Source organism: Orbicella franksi, chromosome 3, assembly GCF_964199315.1.
Source record: "Orbicella franksi chromosome 3, jaOrbFran1.1, whole genome shotgun sequence".
Lineage (NCBI taxonomy): Eukaryota > Metazoa > Cnidaria > Anthozoa > Scleractinia > Merulinidae > Orbicella > Orbicella franksi.
The window spans coordinates 31350855-31378662 of NC_138147.1; the positions used below are offsets into that span (position 1 = coordinate 31350855).

At 40.7% G+C, this 27808-nt stretch overlaps 1 protein-coding gene and 9 non-coding genes across 10 annotated transcripts; 1 reads left to right on the forward strand and 9 right to left on the reverse strand.

Annotated features, from left to right (window-relative positions):
• Positions 1–1477: 1477 nt before the first annotated feature.
• Positions 1478–27601, forward strand: LOC145482011 (uncharacterized). The gene is made up of 30 exons (XM_081460591.1): positions 1478–1649; positions 9131–9200; positions 9446–9521; positions 9939–10044; positions 10317–10409; positions 11193–11324; positions 11745–11873; positions 13128–13256; positions 13890–14024; positions 14779–14913; positions 19660–19788; positions 20265–20393; positions 20757–20885; positions 21159–21287; positions 21400–21528; positions 21690–21815; positions 21904–22032; positions 22123–22251; positions 22452–22541; positions 23025–23153; positions 23562–23657; positions 24304–24432; positions 24743–24871; positions 25222–25347; positions 25554–25682; positions 26290–26418; positions 26567–26695; positions 26916–27044; positions 27153–27278; positions 27511–27601. The coding sequence occupies exons 1-30, from the start codon at positions 1478–1480 to the stop codon at positions 27573–27575; spliced, it is 3612 nt and encodes a 1203-aa protein (XP_081316717.1). The 3' UTR covers positions 27576–27601.
• Trnal-caa (transfer RNA leucine (anticodon CAA)) lies at positions 15208–15326 on the reverse strand. Its single transcript has 2 exons — positions 15289–15326; positions 15208–15253 (listed from the first exon to the last, which is right to left on the reverse strand). It is a non-coding gene; the product is annotated as a tRNA-Leu (tRNA).
• Positions 15563–15681, reverse strand: Trnal-caa (transfer RNA leucine (anticodon CAA)). The gene is made up of 2 exons: positions 15644–15681; positions 15563–15608 (listed from the first exon to the last, which is right to left on the reverse strand). It is a non-coding gene; the product is annotated as a tRNA-Leu (tRNA).
• Positions 16099–16219, reverse strand: Trnal-caa (transfer RNA leucine (anticodon CAA)). The gene is made up of 2 exons: positions 16181–16219; positions 16099–16145 (listed from the first exon to the last, which is right to left on the reverse strand). It is a non-coding gene; the product is annotated as a tRNA-Leu (tRNA).
• On the reverse strand, positions 16456–16574 carry Trnal-caa (transfer RNA leucine (anticodon CAA)). The gene is made up of 2 exons: positions 16537–16574; positions 16456–16501 (listed from the first exon to the last, which is right to left on the reverse strand). It is a non-coding gene; the product is annotated as a tRNA-Leu (tRNA).
• Trnal-caa (transfer RNA leucine (anticodon CAA)) lies at positions 16812–16930 on the reverse strand. Its single transcript has 2 exons — positions 16893–16930; positions 16812–16857 (listed from the first exon to the last, which is right to left on the reverse strand). It is a non-coding gene; the product is annotated as a tRNA-Leu (tRNA).
• On the reverse strand, positions 17168–17286 carry Trnal-caa (transfer RNA leucine (anticodon CAA)). The gene is made up of 2 exons: positions 17249–17286; positions 17168–17213 (listed from the first exon to the last, which is right to left on the reverse strand). It is a non-coding gene; the product is annotated as a tRNA-Leu (tRNA).
• Trnal-caa (transfer RNA leucine (anticodon CAA)) lies at positions 17712–17830 on the reverse strand. The gene is made up of 2 exons: positions 17793–17830; positions 17712–17757 (listed from the first exon to the last, which is right to left on the reverse strand). It is a non-coding gene; the product is annotated as a tRNA-Leu (tRNA).
• Positions 18500–18618, reverse strand: Trnal-caa (transfer RNA leucine (anticodon CAA)). Its single transcript has 2 exons — positions 18581–18618; positions 18500–18545 (listed from the first exon to the last, which is right to left on the reverse strand). It is a non-coding gene; the product is annotated as a tRNA-Leu (tRNA).
• Trnal-caa (transfer RNA leucine (anticodon CAA)) lies at positions 19312–19430 on the reverse strand. Its single transcript has 2 exons — positions 19393–19430; positions 19312–19357 (listed from the first exon to the last, which is right to left on the reverse strand). It is a non-coding gene; the product is annotated as a tRNA-Leu (tRNA).
• Positions 27602–27808: the final 207 nt, after the last annotated feature.

A 27808-nucleotide genomic window follows, 5' to 3' on the forward strand; every position in this document is an offset into this window, starting at 1 on the left:
TCAGCGCAACGTCTAAATTTGACTGGAAACAGAATGGTTTTTACGGTTTTGGACCGTACTCGGAAATCGTCGCCAGAAATAGTGAAAAATAGCACTTAAAGCCAAATTATTGCTATTTTTATTTATCGCATTGACTAACTGTCTCACACAGAAAATTTGAAGAAATTCTGTTTTCGGCCGAAAATCGAGTGGTCGGTTCTTACACGGACAGCCTCTTAAGCATTCTGCATCCTGGTAGTATAAAGTGTACTCACAAGGAGGTTTTTGAAACCTTTTTTAGGCTCAACGTCAGGTGATTGAACAAGGATGATTACTACCCGCTGCTTCGTTCGGGTACAAAACAAAAAGGCTGGGAAAATACTCGAATACACCTGCTTGGATTGTTCTTGCATTGTATCGTTTGATTAGTATTTACGAATTCTCATTGTGGTTAGCGTAGGTTCCATGGTGTCGGGAAACGAGGTCACTGATTGCCTGCCCCCTTAATTTAGGAATAAAGAATAGCTGCCAGAGTTTTTTTCAACTAATCAAGCTGTCTTGGTAGTGTGCCAGTCGACTTATTGTACTATCTAGACCTGGGTCGAGTTTTTTAAAGTCCGATTAAGCTATAACCCAGGATTAGGGAGAATTTTCATTTCAGTGTTTTTGTCCTTCGGTTTTTAGGCGAATAATCTCAAACTACACAATTCATAAGCAGTGAAAACATTTTTATGCAAGAAAAATTAATACTTCGGCTAACGTTTAATCCTGGGTTAGAGTTAACCGGCTTTCGAGCAACCCGGTCTCTTTTGGGTAGACAGACGGGAAGCCGAAGAAAAAGTTATGGCCGTGGAAAAACACATGACTGACTGCAAGCTTTCGTTCCCTGAACGAATGTTTGTAACATCTACTCGTTATTCCGTCAGGGTGTATCCCATTTTAGTGAAAACCCGAAAACAACAACAGCTAGGCGACAACTGAGCTCCTGGAGCTCTGTTTCAACCATCTTCCAGTGACCTTTGGACATCTGATAAAACTATTGCCCGTGTCTGATACATTGCGCAAACTACAGATCAGTTATTGCGATTGGAAACGTGTGGTGTGTGGCAACTTCAATGATTGCAATCACTCATAATCAATCAATTAACACGTTAGTAAGCGGAATATCTATGAGATTAGACGCCCGCGCGCTTAATTCTGAAAAGTTGCCAATGTTTCGAAGATAAGCCTATTCTACACGAGCTAAGTATTGTGTGACAAAATCGGCACACTTGAAAAGGGCGTTGTGGTGTTTATGTTTCCATACAAGCAGCTGACAACTGCATTGCTAATTAGTTAGAGGAAGAGGGTTTCCGTTTTACAGCTATGCGGCCATTTGGTGTTTTTATTTGAGATTTCCGGTTTGCGTGTCTCGAGAAGACAGCCACTAAACACTCACAGGGTCACATCAGGTCGGAAATCGCACAATCGAAAACTCTGGCGTAAGAACAGCGAGAAAATGAGTTCTCTCGGCAAGTGGATTGCTTGGCTACTCTTGGTTCTTTGCGTTTCGGTAGACTGTGCAGAATTTGACGAGTCTTGTTGCGAACAAGGTTGCATTAAGACGGTAGCAGGAATTCGCTGTGTTTGTAGAAGAGGTTTCAGGCTTGTTAACCGCTGTCAGTGCAGAGGTAAGCTATGATGAATACAAACATTCAAACCTTTATATGTGATTTTGAGCGAAAACACAGCCGCTCTTGGGTTATTGCACGGGATAAAGGTACAGACATGGCTACTATCGGTTAGAGACGCGTGCATTAAGAATTCTCCCCTTAGTAGACTTGGTGTAATAAATTCTACCCACGAAAACCGGGAAAAGTTCAAATTCTTTCATGAATTTGTCCACATGTGTCTCGCACTCCAACCCCAAATCCAACACAGAAAGATATTGCTGACCCAAATATTTTCGCGGGTATTTTTTTACGGCTTCTTAAGGTCAACTATTTTACAAAGAGGAGACGAATTCGAAACGACGAATTTTTGCGCTTTTCTGTTACAGTAAAGATCTGCTTTCATAATTTTTAAATCAATTATGTGAAACTGTAGCTCTGGCATTTTGGTTAACCGCAGAAATGAGATAGTTTCTTCCCGTCACAATAAATCATGAATAATTTTATGATCTATCGTATATTGTCTATTAATGCAGATAACAAGACTTGACAAGCTGTAAATAAGTTAAAAGCTGAGGATTACACCACGCTGCCGTGCGAAATTCCTTTTTCAATAACTGGGAATCTTCTCTTGGCTTGGGAGGGATGCCTCAGTCGCAGGAAGCTATTAAACAAGGCTTTTTTCACCAACTGGTTAATTTTACAATATTTTAAGCCTGTAGGCGATTTTAGTAGCATATACTCCGAGGTCTCTCTGGGCTAAGCTGACAGATCTCGTTCTCTGTCAATTGATCTTTCTTCAAGTTGCCTTATCTCGAGCTGTAATCTGGCTGAGAATTATTTTAAGAAACAAGGTAAGACCTCTGGCCTTTCGTGAAAGAGATTTGTTTGGCTTTTGTTATATTAGTAATGTGTGCTTAGGATGATTAAACGATCTCCGCGCCAAAGGTGAACCAAAACAATCAGTATTTTAGTGTACGTAAAAACTTGAACTTGTTTCTATAAAACTGCCGTCAACAAATTCACCGTGACGGCTCTTGGCGACGCCGGGGTGAAAACGTTTATGTGTGGCCTGGAGGCATCACGGCTGCTGTTTACATGCTTGGACTTCGTATACACATCATGTCTAGTGATTTTCCTATACCACCCACACTCCCCCACCCCGGCACCGATCAGGTCGCATCAAGATTTGTTGGATGAAGTTTCCATGACCTCATCAGTTATTGAGGTTTTCCATGCAACAAGAGACTATTCTTAGGAGTACCAGGTACCCGGGTGTCACTGAGTGAGTGTAACTAGCTGAAAGTGTCAGCTACTGAATCACTGAAATCAGGAGCCCTGCTGAAGTACAATGCGTCTAGAACCAGAAATGCTTCATTTCTGGAGAACTGTGAGCAGGCGGACTGAAAAGCAGTCCCTGTATTTCTGTGAGCTCACTATGCTACCAATTTAAAGGAGTGCACAAAGCACGGCAGCCTGAGGATAGGCTCTTTACCCCGCTCATCCCAAAGTCTTGCGAGGTGCACGATTTTTACCCGCAATTATAGCGCTCTGCGACAGTTTGCTTTCTATCAGGAACCTGCTGCAAGCTAAACAAGTTACTGATCTCCATAACGGAAGTTTTCCTGCCGAATCGTTCATGGCGCAGTCGAAATATACGAACTTTACTTCCCGTTGGTCCATCTCCCTTGATTCTTTAATTATGGCCCTTTCTTAAACTCCCAAGACTAAGAACAAAGTGTAATAAGCAGGAATTAAATGAAGCTCTTACAGCTTTTAAGGATTATTGTAAGGATTTTTAACCCAAGCGGCAACTAGTGACATCTTGATCTTTAAACCTCACAGAACTGTTTTAATAATAACTTGGTTACTTAGGCTAGTATAGTAGCTTGAATAATCTTTGTATCAGTGCTTCTTTAGTCTCCCTTATTATACTATTATCAATCAGTCTTACTATTGTCAGTTTCAAACCGCTTGAATGCCTTTCTTGAAATCCATGGAGTTCTTGGCTGTCTCAAAACCATCTGGTGGTTTGTCGTTGCAGTCTCGCCGCTTTCTCATGTAAGAACCTTTGTCCATTCATTTACAAAACTGACACAGCCCACCACAACTTCCTGCTTTTATAGATCGGTGTATTGCACAAAAGGAGCGCATACTTGACACTTCTTAAATTTTCTACACCTAAGGAAACCGCAAAAATAAAGGCGGAATATGTAAAGGTGTCCTTTGGAGACACTAGCCGTGCAGGCAGGATCCTTTTCGATCTTTTGTTAAAATATATACACGTATATGGAGCGTATGCACATGACGTCATGGCAGCTATGTTGGTGTTCCGAAACGTACAATGAAACGGCGGCCATGTTGGTGTACCAAACCAATCCTGTGGGAGTTCAAATCTTTTCTGATGTAAGCACTTTCTTTTGTTCCAATAAATCTGCATAGCTGTTGGACACGTGAGTGTATACGCTCTATTACTTCGTCAGCTTTATGGCTGATGTTACATGCAAGAACATTACGGCAGTGACGTTTATGTTTAAATTGTTTTTGGAATTTTTGCCCAAATACGATGACAAAGAAAAATGTTTTGTACGTACAAAACGCAGTGTTTTTGTTTAGGGACCGTTCATTTTTTATGAGGGAGGGGGGGCTGGTGGAATTTGGGAAGCGCCATTTAAAAATCGCATGACCCCCCCTCAGCTTACCAATTTTTTCACATGGCCCCCCCTTATAGCGGTCATTTTTTGGGATGACCCCCCCCAAAAAAAAATTGAACAAACAATATTTAGATTTCAACTTTTTTAATATTTCTCTATTATCCCCCTACTTCACGTTATTGTGCTCACTATGAAGACAATATTTACAATCTCTATACGACAGAAAGCTGTTGTTTAAAAAACAAATCAAAAGAAAGAGAAGTCAATTTCGGATCTCCTAGTTGTGGCTCGCCCTGAGCATGTGGCATTTGGCCTCTCATTGGCATCTTCCTCATCTGAATTGATGAATGCAAGAATGACGTCACTTGAGTCATCGTCTCCTCCAGAGTCAATGGCATCACTGTCATACTCATCATTGTCACTTTCATCCATTTCACTGCTGTCAGCACTTGCCCTGTGGTCATTTTGTGTCGATGTCCTGGCATTTCTCAGTGTTGGTTGGCCAGCTCTGAGAGGACTCTTCTGCTGCAAGCATGAATGTCTTACAATTGCCTTTACTTTCTCACTCTTGCTGCTTTTCAAATGCTGCTTCAGCCCGTGGTGGTTTGAATACTTGTTTAGTTCTGGAACACGTAGCTTTTTAAGCTTGGTTAGATCTTCGCACAACTCAGTCCAAGGATAATCCTCCTCCCTAACTTTGCCTTTTCTTCTGCTCTCTTTTTCCTTTTAAATTCCAGCACTTCAAGATGCTGAAGATAATCCACCACAAACTTCGATTTGACAATAAACTTATCTGCAAATAGAGCAACGCTCTCTGGGTCAGATAAAACCAGCCTGCCACTTCCATGCTCTTTCTTCTTTATATTGTTAATCCAATCGGGGAAAGAGCGCATTACTACATGAGCATCATGAAAGAGGCTCATTCCAAAATGCGCAATAATGGCGAAAGCGACGAGTCGTTTAAGAAAAGGTTTACAGCTGAACGATCCAGGCAGTTTGACATCTTACAAGCAAAAGAAGCAATCTTTCTAAGTGCGGATGGCTGTTCAGAAAGGGCGAGTGAGTTTTCCATGCAAGGGTACCAGTTGAAGCCCAGTGATGGAAGAAAACTGAACTTCTCCATCAAAGAGCACAGAGCAATGGTGGAAAAGTTGAATGTCATATTGAAAGACGTAAAGGAACACGATTCCACACTCTTTCAGTCCAATGGGCTTGCTTTAAAGCAGGGCGGAGAATTTGCCCACAGTTTTAATGTAAAACAGATCAAATGTACAGAAGCTAAGTTGACGAAGGTCACGCAGGACATGGAAGCACTAGAAAATAAGAAGACCAATTATAACAGCATATTCAAAGGCATACTCAAACAGCACATCAATAAAAGGAGAAGGAAAAAAGAAAACCGCAGAAAGTCAAATGAAAGAAAGAGGAAGCGGACTGAAAACAACGTCCAACGAGTTTATGGAATCTGTGTTGGAAACCCGTTAGGAAATGATCTTCCACAATGCCTTGTGTACCCTCCTAGAACGGCCGTCCCGGAAGAGTGTCTTAAAGTTGAGGATGTTGCCACGTCGATATTTAGAAGAGATGGGCCATACATCGCACAGTTCTTGGAAGGGAATTATTTCACCAATGTTGCAAGAAGCAGAATCACCACCAACCTTGAGCGGGAAGTCAGAGATTATGTTTACACCTTCATGTACCCTGAAGAGTACACTCTGACGGAAAGCATTGCTGCTTCTTGCAGCATTGGTGAAAGAGACTCCCATAGCAGTACAAGCGGCGACGAAGAACTCGACGACAGCGGAGATGAAGATGAGTGCCAGTGAAAGTTGCATTCGAAAATAACAGTGTTAAATACTTCTTTTCAGTAGCTACAAATGCTTTTTGTCGCCAAACGTTTTTTAAAGCAGAAGGAAAGTTTGTAATAAATTTGTATCCTGCCTTCTATGTTTATTCTATAGCAATTTTTTTGATATTCAAACATGATGCCATTTTAAAGTTTTACTAAAATATTTCACGTGACCCCCCTTTTCCCCTTATTTTTTTGGGATGGCCCCCCCTCGAAAGCCATTTTTTTTCGCATGCCCCCCCCCCAAATCCCACCAGCCCCCCCTACCTCATAAAAAATGAACGGTCCCTTATAGAGTGGACAAGCCCTTGTACTTAACTCTCCTGTGCATCATTTCAGCAGAATCCAGTTTCTACGAGATATTTGGGCTGGCATACTCTACCTTACATTTCGAAATCTGGTTACTGAACTAAAACGATTGCTGCCCTGTTTGGTTATGATGTTCATTTCAACAATTTTAAAATTTTTAGGTTCCAGTTGAGGTGTTACCGGCTTGTAAGCGAAAGCGAAGTGTCGTGTCGGACCCAATCTCAATTCTTTACTGTTAAAGTTTTTTGTCGTTGTTTTAATCTCCTTTAGTTTGATTAGTTTGTTTGCTTCTAAGAAAGACTTTCCGGCTTGTGGGTGTTGTGTTAGTATTGTTAGTTCTTATTACTGAATATGTTTACGGGTAAATTCTCACGCACGTGAAATCCTGTATGTTTAAGGTGGCTCCCTTTAGTTTTACGATCGCACGCGCGCTTAGCACAAATTAAAAGCTAAAGTAATCTGCGCGCGCTCAAAAGAAAACGTCAATGTTTTTCGATATTTTATGACGTCAACACGAGCACAAAAAGCAAAACTGATTGTGAATTCTCTCGCGTTTCCTTCAGTGAATTCCGTAAACTTTGGCCGACGGGTAATATATTCTTCACTTTAGTTGAAGCTTGTTTTTTCAGGGAAATCTATCTGACTGGTTTTCCGCAGCGGTGAAACACATAAACGTGACAAAATCTTAAAAACTGCTTTTCTAAACCCTACTTTTTTCGTGTTTAAAATTCGTATCCCGCCGGATTTAACGTAATGTAAAAAAATTGGAAGATTTCACCGAAGGATATGCAATAAAATCACAAATAAAGCCATAAAAACGGTAAAAAACGCACTTCATTACTTATTACATGCTATAAGTTTGAGAGGACTGGGTGTTAAAACGAATACAAAAACAGCTTCTAAAACATAACACTAGCGCTCGGAACTCGATAAATCATTACCCTATTGAGCCACCTTAAGTTGAAAATACCCAGTAAAGGAACTACGTCACGATTTGCGTATCTTGAAAAGTTTAGCCTAAATTTTTCAGGCTCGTCATTTGTAAGCTTTTGTAATCCGCATTAATCTTCTCCGTCCTTAACCATCCTTGTTCCTTTTATGGTTTATTATTAGCGGAGCTCCGGCGGCCCGAAGGCCCGCCAAGCGGAGCCCCATACTCATTTAGGAAGGAAAAGGAAACCCATGAGTTGATTTTCTCGTGGTTATCGTGGCTAGCGGTATTGCTCGTGGGCGCGTACGCACGACGACGACGGCGGCGGCGGCGGCGGAGTTGCCCAACATTGAGGCCATACTCCAAATAATAGGTTGACAGAGACATGCAGCCTTGGATTACCGTGTACTTCCTTGATATTGGAAATCCATGTTATGATCAATTGACACCTGTCAAAACAAGGTATCTGCTGACCAGTATCACGTGACCATATTGCGGGCTCAAGTTTACGGCTCCTCGAGGTCACGTGTTTTTTTGAAGTTGACCGCTGACCAGGTGCTGGTTATCGATTGGATCGCGGGCTTATATTGGGTTAGCTTGTTGGAAACAGGGCAGGATTGCTCGGAAGCGGGTTTACGCTAACCCAGGATTAAAGTTTATCGAATTATAACTTTTTCTTCTATACAAATTTTTTTGCTGTTTTGTTTTGTGTATATGGTGATTATTAAAACTCAAAACAGAAGGCCAAACAATATACAGAAACCTCACCGCAAAGTTACAAAACTCAAATCAAAATTCTCCCTTTTTCTGGGTTAGCTCAATCGGGCTTTGAACAACCCAGCCCAGGAGTTACGCTTTTAGGCTGGCCTAAATCTATATATTATCTCTTTGGTGTTTTTCTATCTTAGTGAACTACTGTTTTCAGCTTCCCTTCAATTCAAGGTTATTCTTTGCGTGGCCAAAGCAACTCAAAATTCTATGAATGAGCTCCTTTAACATGAAGCGGCGAATTTGAAAATCTGATGTTTTCCAGCGTCAGCCCCTCCTGGGGGTTTTGCCTTCATATAAGAACCCTTCGCTTGTCCCTTTTAGTAGGAAGGACAAAGCAGCTGATCTTCGTTCTGTGAGAGCCCGACCAAACACACACAATTTTAACCCCGGGGGGTACTCCCAGAAAAGTTGGGTGGGGGTTTGGAGCCCACTTCCCAAAACCCTTACCCTATTTATGACCAAAATCTGCGATTTTTGCTACCCTATTTATGACCTGACCAAATATTCGATACCCTATTTATGACCGTTGCGGCTGGCACAGTTGCCTTAAACATAAGTTATGAAGAGCTTTTGTCGACGGTCATTGATAATGATGAAAAGTAGCTTCTTCCAAGAAACATACCCAATTCGACAATAAAGTACTAAAACCATACCCTATTTAAAACCAATATGGCCAAAATCGACACCCTAGTTATGACCAAAACGGCTTAAAATCCCTACCCTTTGGGGCTGCACATACTTATATAGCCCATATAAGGGAGTACCCCCCGGGATTTTAACAAAGCACGTAGTAAAATCGTTACCTGCTACACACTGATCCAACATAATTCAACAGAGTGACCATACGTTTACAACAAGTTGCACGAAATAATGTTGAAACATGATGCTTCGAAAGGTGGCATGCGTTTAGCTGGGCTTAGACAATAACCTACCTTTTGACCACAATTTTATTTCGACCATTTATCTTTTATCTATATTTATCTTATAGATTTCGACGAATGTTCTGTGCGCAACGGAATGTGTCAACAAAACTGTGTTAACACATACGGATCCTACAGGTATAGTAAAGTTGTGTAAGGCTGTCCTATTTGAGCGATTTTCAGTTGAAAATCATGCAAACTTGTTATACTCGATCGTGGTGTATGGAGAACTTGTTATATTAACTCATACTGTTATTCCCAGTGAAATGTTATTTTCTGTCCTAAATTGCGGCGGTTTTGCATGTTTTTCCTGTTTCTACTCTGTACATAAACCGTGACGCGATGTAAGAATTACTCAAGGTTCAAATATTTTATTTTTATAGGTGCGAGTGTAGAAGTGGTCACGTGGTCGCACCTGGAAACCCAAGGCGATGCTTGGATTCGGACGAGTGTAAGCTGGTAAGTCAAAGCTTTTGAGTATCCGGCCCCGTATATCTCTCTTTTCACCGTTATGAAATTAGACTTGTATGTTCCATTGTATTATGTGACGAGATTGTGCCATTCAAAAAAGACATCCTAAATTGGAAAATGTCTTGAACTATCTACTGATGCTGAATTATACACCCGGTTGGAGAACGCTTTTCCTTTCCATCAGGGGTTTAATCTCTTTCCAAAAGTACTCAATAGATTACGTAGCCCATCGTCCTATTCGGGGCTTGCGTTCAACTTCTATATAGCGCGTGGGGAAGGCGGAATTTAGGGACTGCACTATAAATCAAGTTATTCGTTTCTAGCTAAACACAATAGCAAGCATGCGTTATTTTTCTTTTTTGTTTTTCTTGTTAGCAAATGCAAATCAGTCTTCTTGCATTTCAGGGCATTTCTGGTTGTAGTCAGGGCTGTCAGAATACTCTGGGTTCTTTTAGTTGCTTTTGCCGTAGAGCAGGGTATGTTTTGGATTCAGATCAACGATCGTGCAAAGGTGAGATATGAAAGCTATTGTACATACAAAATGGCCTGTACTTATTAAGCGGGCAAATTTAGACAGAAAGACTGACTGACTGACTGACAGACCGACAGACAGACATGCGAGCAGCCAAACTGACTGACGGACGGATGGGCTGAATGACTGACTGCCCGACAGACTGACTGACTGACGGACGGACAGACGGATGGACAGAGAAACAAAAACCGAACAAAGTCAAGTGTTATAACACTAGTAATGTTCTGTGAATATTATTTCTCCTTTCACAGTTTTGTTCATTTTCACTGAACGTCCAACAGCGCGGTCATATGCGTTCGAAGACTCAAGCGTTACGCAGCCAAAAGAGTTACAAGGACTCCAAGGTAAAAGAACAAGTTTAGGGCATTCTATGCTAACCCACAGTGCTGCAACATGTATTGTCTTCCCTTCATCCCACGAGGAACACATCTTTCTATACTTTACTGCAAACCTATGCACTAGGTGTTCGAGGTAATGTTAACTAGGCATTACTTATGTTCAGTGCCCGCTATTAAGGTCATTCCCCAGTATTGCATCGCGCCTCCCTACTGCGCATAATTGCACGCGTGATTAGCGCGCGCGCATTAAAAAATGGCGGCTTTTTCTTTACGGCTGAACCTCGCCACAGAGGTAAATCGTCATTTTCTCGCAAACTAGTATGGTGACCTATCATTTTCTTCTGTTGTTTTGAATTGAGTAATAAATTTCTCTGTGTAAAATAAATATGGACCAATTCTCAGTGTAGAACAAGAAGCAATCGTCGGAAACGTGAATTTAGCAAGCAATCGTAACTACAATTATGGTGCTATTATAAGAATTTATGTGGATATAACAAGGTGCTGTTGCTCCTAAATGAACATGGGGATCCCTCATTTTTATTTCAAAATTCAAGTTCCTATAATATAAACAATCCATAGGCAAAGTTTCACAAAACTCTCAGTGCAGGTTCTATTTCAGTGGAATGACCTTAAGTTTTTGCGAAAGCTAATAATACCCCTTTGACTTTTAAACAAAGTTATTGATTCATTCTAGTTGCGCCGCCTAACTTGGATGGTATTTGAGATGTGAAATTTCTTGGAAGAAGTGGTGCATTAAGAATTGACACTCTACTTCCTTTGCCGTTTCAGCCTGTCCCCCAGGGTATATAGGCCCCGGCTGTCGTTTGACATGTGACGATTGTCAAAATGGCGCTCGGTGTGACATCAGAAATGGGCATTGTGTTTGCCCTCCTGGCTGGACTGGAATTTTATGTGATGATCGTAAGTAAAAACAAGATCAATGAAGCTTCGAACCTGTAACTGCTGTGCACTGGCATAAAAGACTTATGTAGGTCTCAATGTTTATAGAAGGCAATCATATCTCTGCACCCGTGATGAAAAATTGGTCAATGCTACAGAATCTACATTTTTCAAGGAAATCACTATTGAAACTTAGATCTGAGTGAGCATATGACATCACTTTGGCAACATAGCAAAAAACAGAAGACCCATTTTATCCTGCGAACGCAGATGTACTTCTCGCTGTCGCTTGTCTCCGCCAAAAGTTATTTTCGGGGTAAACAAGCGACAGCCACAAATACGTCTCCGTGTACAGGCTATAATCATTCGCCATTTGTGCGGTTCCCATAAAGGCAGAAAGCGTTAAAGTAAAACTTTGCTCTGTTTTGTCCATTTGACCAGACTGTCCTGAAGGCACTTTTGGAAAAGATTGTGGGAGCAAATGCTTGTGTAAGAATGACGCGCGGTGCGATAACGTGACTGGTACATGCACCTGTCAGCCAGGATTCGTAGGCGAGCTGTGCGAGGAAGGTTAGTGACACGTGACACGTTTTCAACTCGTGCACATTCTGAACATAGTTAAACCTTCGCGGCGGTATTTGTGGTTAGAAAATCTCAAGCAAATTGCAATTCAATCGTTAACAAGGCCTAACTCAGAAATGGCAACATCTAGATTTAACTAAGACTTTAAGTGGTCTTTTGGTTTCAAAAAGCTTTAAAAAAAAAACTTTGAGGGGTAGTCTTGGTACCACGTTAAAGTACTTCGTACGATGACTTCAAACATGAGCTTTTCCAGGTCACATGCCACAATAGTTAATGAATAACTGGCTCCTAAGTGTTAAAAGTTGGCCTTGATTATAAACACGATAACGTACAAATGAATGGTTCGAGAAGCGAATTAAGTTCATCCTGTCCATAAAGAAGTTGTCTGCAGGACAAACCTTAGAAAACAGTGTTTTGAGGATTTTTTTCTTGTGAAAATGGGAGAAAGTTTACTAATAAAAATTAATATTAACTGTATCGACTGAATAATAGGGAAAGCACTTCATAAATTGCAGATTTTAGAGATTTACGACCTAGACAATTGTGTCCTTCACCAATATTGAAAATTTGACAACATTCGGTTGCAACCCAATGGAGATATCGTGTATGAAATATTGGTGACCCGTCTATTTGGTGGTTTTGAGAAATAAAGCTTAAAGTTTTACTTCGGTCTCCGAAAGCCCAAGTTAGCCCTGTGAACGGGGCGGAGGGTGCAGAGGCAAGGGGAGGGGGTATATCGAGAGGTTTTACATAAATGTTCCATTGAATACCCGAATGCGCACCGGTCATAGAAATGTTAACCAAGTATAAGGGACGTATAAGATGGTACAGGAAACAAAGTTCAGCACCATGACGCAAATTTCTCATAAGTACACGTCTCTAAAGCTTTCCTGTAAAGTATCAGTTAACATGTACTAAATTAAATCCATTTTGTAAGTACTTTTGGACTGTAAACAATCGTTGCTAAAGGCCTTGCTATGTTAAAATATAGCTACAAGTGTGCAGATTTCTTAATTTAAATGTAAATCAAGGAGTAATTAAAGCAAAATCGCTTCAAAGTAAGAAGAGCTCCTGATTACAATACGTTAACATTTATTAACGACGTAGCCAAAGGTGAGAATCGGCTGCGTTCTTTTCCCTTGTTCCTAGTTTTTAACTTCTCCGAAATCGTCAGATTCTTGTTTATATTTAAAGATGTTGTTAAATCACTGATAAACCAACCATTTCGGCATGTCGCGCTAGATTGTCCTCCTGGGTTCTATGGAGCTGCTTGTCAGGAGCAGTGCGCATGCGCTCACATGGAACCTTGCCACCCAGAGACTGGAACATGTAAGTGTGACCCAGGATTCTTTGGGGCCCGCTGCGCTAAAGGTAATAACTATTCTGTTTCAAGCCTGGCTGGCTCATAATAGTCAGTTCTCAACTCGGATGTGCATAACATGAAGCACGTACCTGTATGGTCATTCCACTAGACGGATACCTTTCGAATGCAGATTGCTAAGGTTACCCCGACCCGAGCATTTTGTTAGGTTTTCCGAAAAGTTGACAGGTGGTTTAGCTCAAATATGCCAAGCCAAGGGACCTTATGCATAAAACAGTCACGAGGATAAACATTCACCATGCTGGATGGAAAGCGTATTATTATTGATGCACTGCACTGAGACATCCACACTGGGGAATGGTCAATCTAGACTGATTGAAGTCACTTTGCTTTGGAGGCAGTCGCATTCTTCAAGATTCTTTTCCCTTCGAGCATGGTGGACTGATTTTGTACCACATGACCATTTTACGTAAAGAGCTCCGTGCAAGTAGCATTTAGCTGAGTACCTATGTTAAAAGGCGGAATAACCAGGCACAGGAAAAAATATTGGTTATAACGCCACGTTCTTTTTTCCTACGTTGTTTCGAGATTATCTTCGATAAGCTAAACTGAGGAACATAGCGTTGCTTTGGGGCTTCCGACGAACATTTTAAAATATCAAAATGAATTTGTTGTCTCCACAGAGTGCCCTTCAGGATCCTTCGGAGCAGGGTGCAAGGAGATGTGCAAATGCCAAGTTGATCACACTGAGAGGTGCCACCCTGAAAATGGCGCATGTGATTGCAAGCCTGGTTACCGAGGAAAATACTGCACAGAGAGTAAGTACCAGAATTATATGTGAAAACTCTGTTGGCCGAATTGTTTTCATATGTAATGAACAACGTTTGGAACAAGCAGAGAAACCTAAAACGTTTATTAATTTTAATTACGTGAGCTGAATAACTCTGGGGGATGAGGATTGGCGATAGAAGGAATGACGCTTTTTAAAAGTAAATTTCGGGGCTTGCATGCAAAAATATCTTCTGTTAGTTAAGATGGTTTGCTGGCTTCATCCTCATTGTTATAATTAATAATAATAACGATAATAATAATAATAATAATAATAATAATAATAACAAGGTTTATGGTAGACACTCCGATCTTTGTTTCGTAGTAAGACTAACCTTTTGATTAAATCGCTTTTTATGCGAAATTGGTTATTGACGCTCAGCGACGAATTTTCTTGACGTACGTTTGTAGGATGGCCTCATGGTTAGTGCGCTCGGCTCCCGATCGAGCGGTCCGGGTTCGAGCCCTGGCATTGCGTTGTGTATTTGGGTAAGACACTTTACTCCCGGTGTCTCTCTCCACCCAGGTGTATAAATGGGTACCTGCAAGCTTTATGCTGGGGCTAACGCTGGGATGGACTAGCATCCCATCCAGGGGGAAAAAGACATGCTCTTAGTCGCTTCATGCTACAGAAACTGGGATAAACTCCGGCCTGATGAGCCACTTGGCTCGTATGCAGACTTTACCTACTTTTTCTTACGTTTGTAGATTTAACTAAAGTCTATTTATGATTATCTTCTACAGAATGTCCTAAAGGAACCTACGGCAAACACTGCCTGCGAACATGCAACTGTCCGAACTCTGGGAGTTGTGATCACGTGTTTGGCACGTGTGATGTCATGTGTCCCGCGGGCCTGACCGGAACAAAGTGTCAAACAAGTAAGAAATAATTTTGCTTTGGAGTAAGCGCAGTGGTGGTATGAAATGTGGCAGACATGTTTCCACTAAACATAACTATAGATATAAAAAAATGATGTCTATTAAAAGGGTTATTGAACATTGAGAAATTTAAGTCTAAAAAGTCTTTAATCGACAGTTATGCACATTATAAGAAAATCGATATCTGAGACCAATTTCACAGCTTTCTACCATTTATCAAAACAAATTTTTGGCTAACGGTAAGAAAAGTTTAATTTCGTAACAATTTGTTTAAAAGGAAATAAAATAGCTGCTTGTCAGGAGTGGGATTCGAACCCACGTCTCCATTCAGAGACCAGAACACTCGCTACCAATCACATGGTAAAGGAATCTCACCTTGAGTCTGGCGCCTTAGACCGCTCGGCCATCCTGACTACACAACAAATGCTTTAATATTTTTGAAGTTAATAAATATGGAACCAAGACCTTTACTAAAAATTCATTAACTTACAAAATATCTTCGAATTTTATGAGATATATGTCACCAAATTCCAAATCAAGATTAAAAGAAATGCTCTCCAATCAACCAGACAGCATTAGTGATAGCCAGGAATAACGATAAGTTAAAAGAAAAACAGTGTGACAACTTGTTCAAAAAGAAAATGTGATTTGTCAGGAGTGGGATGCGAACCCACGCCTCCATTCGGAGACCAGAACACTCGTTACTAATCACATGGTAAAGGAATTTCACCTTGAGTCTGGCGCCTTAGACCGCTCGGCCATCCTGACCACATACAACCTACTGTAGAATTTTTGATGCTCAATAAATATTGAACCAAGACCTTTTCTAACACCTCATCAATTTACAAAATAATCTTTCAATATTCTTATCAGTAAGGATTTAGTTATGCATAAACAAGCAAAAACTAACGATAAAAACCAATTCGCAGAATTTGCATTCCTTAATTTTCCTTACCTTAGCAATGGCGTCATGAAGACACCGAAACTTCGTTGGTTTTTTTTCGTTAGTTTTTGCTTGTTTATGCGTAATCCTTGAACACAGGAGATATATGCCTGACGTACGAGCAAATTCCGAAACAACATTAAAAGAATTGTTTGCCAATCAACAAGACAGCATTATTCGTAGCCTGGAATAAGGATTAAAGTAAAAACAGTTTGACAACTTGTTCAAAAAGGAAATGTGGTTGGTCAGGAGTGGGATTCGAACCCACGCCTCCATGCGGAGACCAGAACACTCACTACCATTTTGATGGTAAAGGAATTTTACCTTGAGTCTGGCGCCTTAGACCGCTCGGCCACCCTCGCCACACACAAGCTAATATAAAATATTTGAAGTTCAATAAGTATGGAACCAAGACCTTTCGTAAAATATTCGTTAACTAACAAAATATCTTTGAATATAGGAGATATATGCCCCCAAATTCCAAAACAAGAATTAAAGAAATGCTCTCCAATCAGCAAGACAGCATTAGTGATACCCAGGAATAACGATAAGTTAAGAGAAAAAAAATGTGACAACTTGTTCAAAAAGAAGATACGGTTTGTCAGGAGTGGGATTCGAACACACGCCTCCATTCGCAGACCAGAACACTCGATACCAATCACATGGTAAAGGAATCTCACCTTGAGTCTGGCGCCTTAGACCGCTCGGCCATCCTGACCGCACACAAACTAGCGTAAAATGTTTCACGCTCAATAAATATTGAACCAAGACCTTTTCTACAAAATTCATTAACTTACAAAATATCTTCGAATATAGGAGATATCTGCCACCAACTTCCAAAACAAGATTAAAAGAAATGCTCTCCAATCAACCAGACAGCATTAGTGATAGCCAGGAATAACGATAAGTTAAAAGAAAAACAGTGTGACAACTTGTTCAAAATGAAACTGCGACTTGTCAGGAGTGGGATTCGAACCCACGCCTCCATTCGCAGACCAGAACACTCGTAACCAATCACATGGTGAAGGAATCTCACCTTGAGTCTGGCGCCTTAGACTGCTCGACCATCCTGACCGCACACAAACTAGCGTAAAATGTTTCACGCTCAATAAATATTGAACCAAGACCTTTTCTACAAAATTCATTAACTTACAAAATATCTTCGAATAGAGGAGATATATGCCCCCAAATTCCAAATCAAGATTAAAAGAAATGCTCTCCAATCAACAAGACAGCATTAGTGATAGCCAGGAATAACGATAAGTTAAAAGAAAAACAGTGTGACAACTTGTTCAAAAAGAAAATGTGATTTGTCAGGAGTGGGATTCGAACCCACGCCTCCATTCGGAGACCAGAACAATCGATACTAATCACATGGTAAAGGAATCTCACCTTGAGTCGGGCTCCTTAGACCGCTCGGCCATCCTGACCACATACAAACTACTGTAGAATTTTTGATGCTCAATAAATATTGAACCAAGACCTTTTCTAACAACTCATCAATTTACAAAATAATCTTTCAATATTCTTATCAGTAAGGATTTAGTTATGCATAAACAAGCAAAAGCTAACGATAAAAACCAATTCGTAGAATTTCCATTCTTTAATTTTCCTTACCTTGGCAATGGCGTCATGAAGACACCGAAACTTCGTTTTTTTTTTTTTTTTTTTCGTTAGTTTTTGCTTGTTTATGCGTAATCTTTGAACATAGGAGATATGTGCCTGACGTACGAGCAAACTCCGAAACAACATTACAAGAATTGTTTGCCAATCAACAAGACAACATTATTGGTAGCCTGGACTAACGATTATAGTAAAAACAGTGTGGCAACTTGTTCCAAAAAAAGATGCGGTCTGTCAGGAGTGGGGTTCGAACCCACGCCTCCATTCGGAGACCAGAACACTCGATACCATTTGGATGGTAATGGATTTTCAACTTGAGTCTGGCGCCTTAGACCGCTCGGCCACCCTGGCCAGACACAAACTAATTTAAAATTTTTCAAGTTTAATAAATATGGAACCAAGACCTTGTCTAAAAATTCCGGCGTCAATTTAGAAAATAACCCTTGAATATAGGATATGTAATCCTGACATGCCACCAGTTTTCAAATTCCCTAACATTACTGATTAGAGCGGTATTCAATTGAGTGTCATAAAACCACAACCAAACCAGTTACTTGCCAAATATACTACTCAGCCAATCTCAAACCATAGTTAAACTAAAACCAAAACCAAAACCAAAAACGAAGTAATTGCCTGATTACTTTTGACACTAAATTGAAAACCGCTCTAAAAGAAATGTTTGCCAATCAGCAAGACAGCATCATTGGTAGCCTGGAATAACGATAAGTTAAAAGAATAACAGTGTGACAACTTGTTCAAAAAGACAATTTGCATTCTTTAATTTTCCTTACTTTCGCAATGGCGTCGTGAAGACACCGAAACTTGATTTTTTTCCCTTAGTTTTTGCTTGTTTATGCGTAATCTTTGAACATAGAAGATATATGCCTGGCGTACGAGCAAATTCCGAAACAATATTGAAAGAATTGTTCGCAAATCAACAAGACAGCATTATTGGTAGCCTGGAATAAGGATTAAAGTAAAAACAGTGTGGCAACTTGTTCAAAAAAAAAAGACGAAATCTGTCAGAAGTGGGATTCGAACCCACGCCTCCATTCGGAGACCAGAACACTCATTACCAATCACATGGTAAAGGAATTTCACCTTGAGTCTGGCGCCTTGGACCGCTCGGCCATCCTGACCACATACAAACTAGTATAAAATTTTTGACGCTTTATCAATATGGAACCAAGACCTTTTCCAAAACTTCGTCAATTTACAAAGTAATCTGCGAATATAGGAGATATATGCCTGACGTACCATCAATTTGCAAATTTCCAAACAAGATTAGAGCAGGATTCAATTGAGTGTACGTCGTAAAACCAAACCGTTTCAATTACTTGCCAATTAGACTACTTAGTCAATCTCAAACCGTAGTAAAACCAAAACCAACAACAACGACAACAACAATTTTATTGGTACTCAGATCTAGAATTAAAGTTTACAAAAATAAGTTTTAAAATAAAGTTGAGTACATGATGGCCCGAAATAGCCTTAATGGGCTAATTAAGACTGGGCAGCCATTCTTAGTGATTACAGCAATTATTTATTAGGGTCATTTACTAGAAGAGGAAATAAGAAAAAGACACATGCATTGCAACAAAACTCAAAGCACGCACGAAAAAGACTAAGTATACATACAGATTTAGTGAAGAAAAAAAAGTTGGATAAACAGTGCATTAACGAGAAGAGTTATTGCCCGATTACTTTCCTTACTCAGGTTAAAACCGATCGAAAGTAAATGTCTACCAATCAGCTATACAGCATCATTGGTAGCCTGGAATAACGATTAAAATAAAAACAGTGAAAAACTTGTTCAAAAATAAAATGCAGTGTGTCAGGAGTGGGATTCGAACCCACGTCTCCATTCGGAGACCAGAACACTCGATACCATTTAGACGGTAAAGGAATTTCACCTTGAGTCTGGCGCCTTAGACCGCTGGGCCATCCTGACCACACACGTTTTTTTAGCACAAATATGGTACTTGCGAACTTAAGCTAGGCGAAACGATGTCGAGGAAGAAAGAGGTATGTCAAAAACGTCGCAATTTTAAATGCCCTTTACTGAAGGTGCCGTTTCTAAAGACTTGCTTGAATATGCCAGCTGAGTAAGATAATATAAATAATAACTGTTTAAATATTGTTATTGTTTTCTGTTTCTTTTCTTTCTCGATGTTCTCTAGTATGCACACAAGGTACGTTTGGCCTCGGATGCAGTCAGCGGTGTCAGTGTAGTGATGTTGTGACATGTGATCCCGTGACAGGCTCGTGTATCTGTCCCATGGGGAAGATGGGTCTTAAGTGTGATAAAGGTAAAATGGCGATTTTCACTCCGTTTTCCCGAGTTTCAGCGCTAAGTTGCAATAGTTTGTTGCAATTACTTGCTGTGATTGCATATCCGTGAAAGTCTTCAAGAAAAGATATTTGCTTCATATTTTTGAGAAAACGTCGTCAGAAAAGCATTAAAATGAGAAAAGAAAAATGTTTTCAGCAGTAGACAGTGTACTGTTGGATGCCAGTCCGTTTAGCTGATCAGTTGTAAGATGATTACCTATTACGAATAAGGTTCTTTTACCTATTAAAGGACAGAAAGAGCTCATTGTTTTAAACATTAAAATTTCCTACAGAAAGCTGACAATACTATACCAGCTAAGGCTTTCTCCTGAAATACAGTTATAGTGCGGCGGACGAAAGCTGGTTAGAGGCCTGATAAATCGAACTGCACTGGCATTGTTCTTTTGCCTTCAAACGACTCAGTTATGCTTATAATGAATTCATTTCTGACCAGCGTGCCCTGAAGGACGATACGGCTTCAACTGTGACCAGGTCTGCAACTGCGCAGCTGGAATCAAGTGTGACGCTATGTCAGGCGCATGCGTGTGTGCCGATGGAAGGACCGGCAGGCGGTGTGACCGATGTAAGCAAATACCACAAGGTTGATCTGAGACTAGCATATACAAAAGGAGCGATGTCACAAGCATCAACAAGTGTGTTTCTCTTTTGTCAGTGCTTATTGAGGTTGATATTAAACACCACATAGCTCTAATGGTCATGTTGAAACAGCCAGCACGCCCTTTACTAAGCATGCGCCATTCGTGTTTGACAATATCATCCTTGGCCTCAGTCAGCCTTCACTGTACCTCATGTACTCCAATATAAGCCTATTTAAGAATAAGATCCTGTAATTACAGTCAGATATGACTTGGAGGATTGGTGCGATTTATGTCTTTATAAATTAATCCAATAAACTAACCTCTCCATTTATTTTTGTGTTTTTCAGTTTGTCCTCCTGGTACATACGGCCATAATTGTTTGAACAGATGTCAGTGTCTTGGTAGAGCCCGCTGTGATCCGGTCAGCGGTGAATGCAATTGCCCTTCGGGGAGAACTGGAAATAGGTGCGAGAAAGGTCAGATTATATATCAGTTTTTCTTGTGTCATTTTGAGTGACAATCCATTTTTTAGTTCCCTTTGGTGACTACCTGTCCCACGGTAACTTTATCCTTTTTCCCAAAACGTTTTTCGCTTGTTTGACTTCAGCCAGAAAAATCAGATATTTTAAATTTCTTTGTAGCCAGATTTATCATTGACATTACATAGCCTTCCTAAGGTTTCGAGGCCGCTGGAAGATATCGGAAAGATAATTTATTCCCGTCTTCACGTTCTTGCCTTTATTTTTCAGTCTGCGAGCAAGGAACATTTGGAAAGAAGTGTCGAGGTCGTTGCGACTGCCACCCTGGTGTTCGTTGCCATCCGGTCAGCGGCAGGTGTATTTGTCCGAAGGGGAAGACTGGGGACAAGTGTGACGAAGGTGCTCCTCAACCGCCATTTGGCCTCTTTTTTCAGTGATGATTTGCAGTCAATTGAACATAAACACCTCTGTTTCGATTCAAATATCTGAAAGCTTTTTCCTAATTCTATAGTCTGTCCGAAAGGCTCATATGGTGTCAGTTGCGCTCAGCGGTGTCGATGTTTTGATAATGCTTACTGTGATCCAGTAGAGGGTACTTGCCAGTGTCCAGCGGGGAGGACTGGGAAATACTGCCAGGAAGGTAAGTAAGGAAAGATCATATGTGTAAGCTAAAAGTAAAATAACAGTATTAAGGGATCGAATAGTAGCAAGTGTCAATCCATTTGCGATGTTATTATCGCTGATTACTCATTCCTGACGAAATTAAGCATTGTTTGCACGATTGTATTGCATCTTTGTCAGTGTGCCCACGTGACACGTACGGAATAGGGTGCGGTCAGCGGTGTGATTGCATTAACAGTTCCTGTTCTCCTGATATCGGGGAATGCCAGTGTCCAGCAGGGAGAATGGGACGAAGATGTGACAAAGGTTCGTGGCAAGTACCTTCTGAATTTTTTATCGTTGTCAAAATTCCACAAATTATAATTATGTTTATTGTTCGTTATTGTTCTTCTAGTTTGTCGTCATGGTTACTTTGGACAAAACTGTAGCCAGCCATGTGGTTGTCATGGGAACTCATCTTGTGACGTAGTGACGGGCAGGTGTCAATGCAGCGCTGGCAAAACAGGAAAATCTTGTGACCAAGGTCCAGAGAAAAAATACATCCAATAAGTGTTTTCGAATTTTTATGAAAAATAAATTAATTCACAGAATTTGCTTTTTTTTGTAATTCTAGATTGTCCAATCGGCACCTACGGAATTGAGTGCAGTTTTAAGTGCGCCTGCACAGACAACATATCATGTGACCCTATATCTGGGAGATGTCTGTGTCCGCCTGACAAGACAGGAATTACCTGTGATCAAGGTAGCGAAAATTTCTTTGTACCATTTTAATTTCCCTGAATTCACTGTCAGTTTGACCCCTGTATTCTTACAGCGATTTCGTACTTACCTCTATGACTAGCTGTTACAATTGACAATTGACTGAGAGTAGCTGACTGGTAAAGAAAGGAGTGTAACTAAGATTCTTCGTACACCATCGTACCTGTTCGTGTCTTGTTATAGATTGTGAATGTGAGAACAACGCGAGCTGTGACCCACTGACGGGATTATGTATCTGCACTCCTGGCTGGACCGGCAAGACATGTGAGAAAAGTAAACACTTAACCAAGACTGCTTCATTCCTCGTAACATAGTTTTCACTAACTTAATAGTGACTCATAGAAACGTTTTAGCTTGCCTAAAAGGAAGCCTCTCTTTAGTTCCGTTGCCTACCCGGCGCAATGCTAGAGTAACAGTGTACCAGCAAGGCGGAGATAAACGTTTATGAAAACCTGTTTACCAAAGAAGTTATATTCCAAAATCTCCAAGGGGTGGTTATTTCTTTTGATCCAGATGTTGGATGGGACAGAGATCAAAATCATACAAAGAGAAAGACTTATTAGCAATGGAGGCTACACGTATAGGGATCCTATGTCCAGATAAAGTACCAGAGGACACAAAGACAAAACATTTGGATAGGGAATAAAGAAAGTTGGGACATATTTCGAAATTTAAGTTCTTGAGGGGGAGAGGGCTTTAGGACGGCTTTAAGGTGATTTTACAGTATATTCTTATTTTGATCTTAATTTTGTCAAGAATGCCCTGAAAGGCTCTATGGTGTAAATTGTACCACGACATGTTCTTGTCCTAAAGAAGCCTCCTGTGATCACGTGACCGGTAATTGCTCATGTCCTGCTGGCCTGTACGGAGAGCAGTGTAACAAAAGTAAGGAATCGAGTTTTTCATATTGTTAGAAATTTAACTCAAAATCAAGTTCGCCTCCAAATCTTATATAGTTTCATATTTTCTGAAACTTCAGTTATACGTTAGTTGGAGGCGACAGGCTATTCAAATCTAACTTGCTTTTCTCCTTTTAATTTTCTTTTTTTCGGCATTTCCATCTTCAATCTTTCCACAGTTCGATATCTACTCTCTTATCTATCGTCCCAAGAGATTACTAATCTTTTTATTTTCGGCTGCGTCAGGTTTCACTGAACAAGAGCAGGTGTTGCTGAAATACCAGGGCCATATCAGGAGAGATAATCAATGCCACTACACGAATACACAAAGTTGACGATTTGCGTGTGACGTATACTATTCTCATATTTTTATTCCGATGTTATTTTTTTGCAGAGTGCCGGAAAGGTTTCTTTGGGCAGAACTGCTCCAAGAAATGCAATTGCACTAAATTTGAGATGTGTCATGTTATGACTGGCCAGTGCAAGAGAGGTAGGCAAAGCGAATTCGATTTTGCCTTGTTTCAATCCAGTGATGACACTTTTAATAGACTGCAGCAACAATGGTAACCGAGCCTGCGTAACCCCAACATGCAATGGATTTAGAGCCCAATCCTAACGGTTTGATAGTACAACATTATTGCTCAACATAAGAAATTCTGTTCGATGAGGGAGGAGATCCACTAAAACAATTTAAACCTTCATCTACAGTATGCGACGCTTAGCTCAAGCCTGTTTAGAGCAAGTGGTGTTTTTCAGGGTTCGTCGGGGAGGCTACCAAGGAAATGTTAATTCACGTTATTTAGTGAAACCTTTACACATGTACATCTACAATGTTTATCATTAAATTTTACGAAATCGAAATGTTACGATGATTCGTCTCCAGTGTTGTTTTCAAACTTAAGAATGTCGGTTTGCTTAGTTAGGCTCGATTTCCGCTGCTTTCGTCTTTCGTCCGGTTGCTTTCAACTCAGTGCAAAAGCGTTTCGCTGCTACTTATTGTCAAAATAGGTTAGAGAGAAAAGGGAGTTTTATCTTTTTGACCTTTTGTTTTCGTGGTAGTTATAAGCTTAAGGTATGTAGGCTTATTTTTTTATAATTATAAAACCAACAATTTTTCCATTTGTTTTTCCTTTCAGTTTGTCCAATTGGCAAATATGGCGTTAACTGTTCGCTTAGCTGCAGATGTCCTCGCTCGGCAATATGTGACCCGTACACAGCTCAGTGTTTCTGTAAAGCCGGGCGTCAAGGAACAACTTGCCGACAGGGTGAGTAAACAGTACGTTTGATTACCAGCGGTTGTTAGGGAAAATGAGTCTCCCCCTCCCCGCCAAACTCTTCTGAGGGAGGACCTACGGACTGGAACCGGACCCAACAGAGCAGCGGAAATCGAGCCTAACTAAGTAAACCGACATTCTTAATTTATCTGCTTCACTCATCGCACGTACGGAATTAAACTCATAAACTTTTTCCGGAGCGCATTGTTCACTTTACTAAAAGAAAAAGCAGTGTTTCATTGAAGACAGAAAAACAAGGGTAGAATGACAGAACTAACGTTATTTTTTTTCTCTCGAATAGGCTGCCCAAAAGGTACATACGGCCGAAACTGTATGTTCAACTGCACTTGCTCAGAAAATTCTGAGTGTAACCAGAAGACAGGAGAGTGTAGATGTCACGTGGGCTGGATAGGAAGCAGGTGTGAACACGGTAAGCCTCCATTGAGCCCGGCCGGTAGTGACTGTTAACATTTTGTAACTTTCAATATTTTGTCATGTGTCCTGAGATGAGACCACTGCTAAGCATCTTTTGGAAGTTTTGAAAACTTGACTTCTAGTGTGTCTGTACGTAAAGACAAACAATTACCCTGTATGAAACGAAAACCATTTCCCGATTCCAGAGCAAAGTGTTATTCGACTCTGAGTTCCAAAGTGTTCATTTTTTCCCGCTTAATTTGTCCTTTCAGCTCGGTGCTATTGCAGTGTTCTACGTAACTTCCAGTATGGTACTACAGTGGTAATAACAGAATAAATATTCAGTTTATTATGTTCTCTCAACAGTTTGTCCAGCCGGAACTTTTGGTGAGGGTTGTCAGCAGAGATGCTCCTGCCATAACGGCCTATGCGATCACGTGAATGGGAAATGCCATTGTCATCCGGGATACCAGGGAGTGCGCTGCGAGAGAGGTAAAAGAAAATTGACGAAATATGACGTATGACGTAAACGCAATGCACAGTTCTTCTGATTAAAAAAGAGAGAATCATGGATCTTTTTGCGAATACCACCTTGTGATACCTTGAACAATTTGAGCTGAGAAGCCACAAGGGAACAGTTTAAGCATAGTAGAATGATGTTACATTTGTTCAACTGAAGAATAAATGTTGTTTGACAGAATGTTCGAGTGGGTTTTTTGGTCAAGACTGTCAGTTTGATTGCACCTGCCAAAATGACGCCATCTGCGATCACCTGAATGGAAAATGCCATTGTGGATTGGGATACACTGGGACTAACTGTGAAAAAGGTTAGAAAATTTGACTTTAAGGTTTTTTTTTTAATTCACAACATAAGCCTAAACAAGCCTAAATAAGACGTGCGTGAAAATATGACCCAAAAGATTCCATTCTGATGACGTAACTCTACAGACATCTACGTTAGTCGCTGATTGAACGTTACTTGGATGCAAAACTTCAAAAACGAGCATTAACCAATCAGAGCCAGTGCGGGGTTTTCTACAGTGGCGTCATCAGTATGGAATTGTTCGGGTCCAGTCTGAGTGCCACTCAACCGGGATGAGCATTATTGCACAAACGAGTAGGTTGTAAAGACACAAATGATCCTCACAGTTGTATACATAACTTAAGCAGCTGACAATTGAATTTAAAGCCTGAAATAAATTCAGGCTTGGATTCGATTCGAACCCATGGCCTCTGCGATACTGGTGCTGTGTTCTACCAACTGAGCTATCAAGCCAACTGAGAGCTGGTCACGTTATGAGTTCGCTTAAGGTGTGCGGATGATCATCTTTGTCCGCACTTCATATATATGACCTTTTATTTATTTGCTTGCAACCTTGTAAGTGTTTAGTAACTAATCCACTGTCCATTTGCTTTCCTTTTGCTTCCGTTTAGAATGCTCTCCTAAGTTCTACGGTCTGGACTGTGAAGAAAGGTGTAACTGTAAAAACGGAGGGAGGTGTGATAAGATTACTGGCTGCTGTTCTTGTTCTGCGGGGTGGTATGGTGACCGATGTCAATATAGTGAGGAAACCTTTTAATTCTTGTATTGTATTTTAACATTGCTTTTGATTGTTGTTTTTGCTTCCATATGCCTTAATTCAAGCCAATCCCTTCCTCTCTTCCTTCTTCCTGTCTGCTTTGTTCTAATATTTCATTTGGTATACACTAGGCTGTCCCCCGGGCCGGTATGGGATCTATTGTACTAGCCATTGTAGGTGTATGAATGGAGGGTCATGTAACCCAGCATCCGGAGAATGTTACTGCACAGAAGGGTGGACCGGAAGAGATTGTAGTAAAGGTGTGTAATGTTCTATTACTGCCACAGGATTGGCTGAAATAATGCCAGTGTCCACGATACTTTCTTATAACGGAATAAGTAGAGAAAAAAGATTTCTAGGAAACATGGAAAATTTACCGTTAACCTCAAATTCGTTTACCGCAAGATTTTACTCCGCGTGTAGATTACTTTGCTTTGCTAATTGTGGGTGATAATTTAATTGCTTCCTTTTGCGTTTCAGAGTGTCCTCTTGGACGGTATGGCTTCGACTGTTTGAACCGCTGCACATGCGCCAACTCATCTTCGTGTGACCCCAGGACTGGACGGTGCGAGTGTCAGTCAGGGAGGAATGGACCCGAGTGTAGACAAGGTGAGCACTTTCTATAGCAAGTTTTTTAAATATCGAGTTTGCGACCGTTTAAATTACCACAAGAAATTTAACTGCGTAGTATTTACTAATAACTTCACTTAAATTCAGACTGTAGTGACAAGTATGGTCCCGGATGCAAGCTGGATTGCTCTTGTGGTCAGGGAGGCCAGTGTGATCCGCTGACCGGAAAATGCAAGTGTAGACCTGGATGGACTGGACCCGAATGCAGAGAGAGTAAGTTCGTGACATTGAAGTTTGAATCAGGCTGTGTCCCAAGAGCGACAGGGCTTTAAAAACTGAAGCTGGACAAGCAGAGTGCGAGCATAGCGTTCCACGAATCCTGTCAATCGCTATCGGACACCGCATCAAAAAATAGCTGGTGCCGGATTAAGAGTAACTTTGACTCGCATGACTTGAATCAAACGCGGAAGTTGAAATCGGTTTTTTTATTGTCTTGTTCTTTCAGAGACCCCAGAGGAAAAAGCACCCTTTAACGACGACCACTTGTTCACCATCAATTTACACAAGTAACCAAATTTCGCTCCTACCTGGCTTGCGCAAGCTCCTCAGAGCACGTTCGATTGTCTAAGCCAAAGATAAGCTGTATATTTGCCCGCTGACTTGTTCTTACAGCTGTCAACTGACTACAGCCGTGAAGATGTGGATAGGAGCTCTTGACGAATATTTAGGAAGCAACTTGGAGAGTTTTGGCGGTTCAAATGGGCTGATTCTTTATCTTAACTTTTAAAAGAAAACAAGCTTAG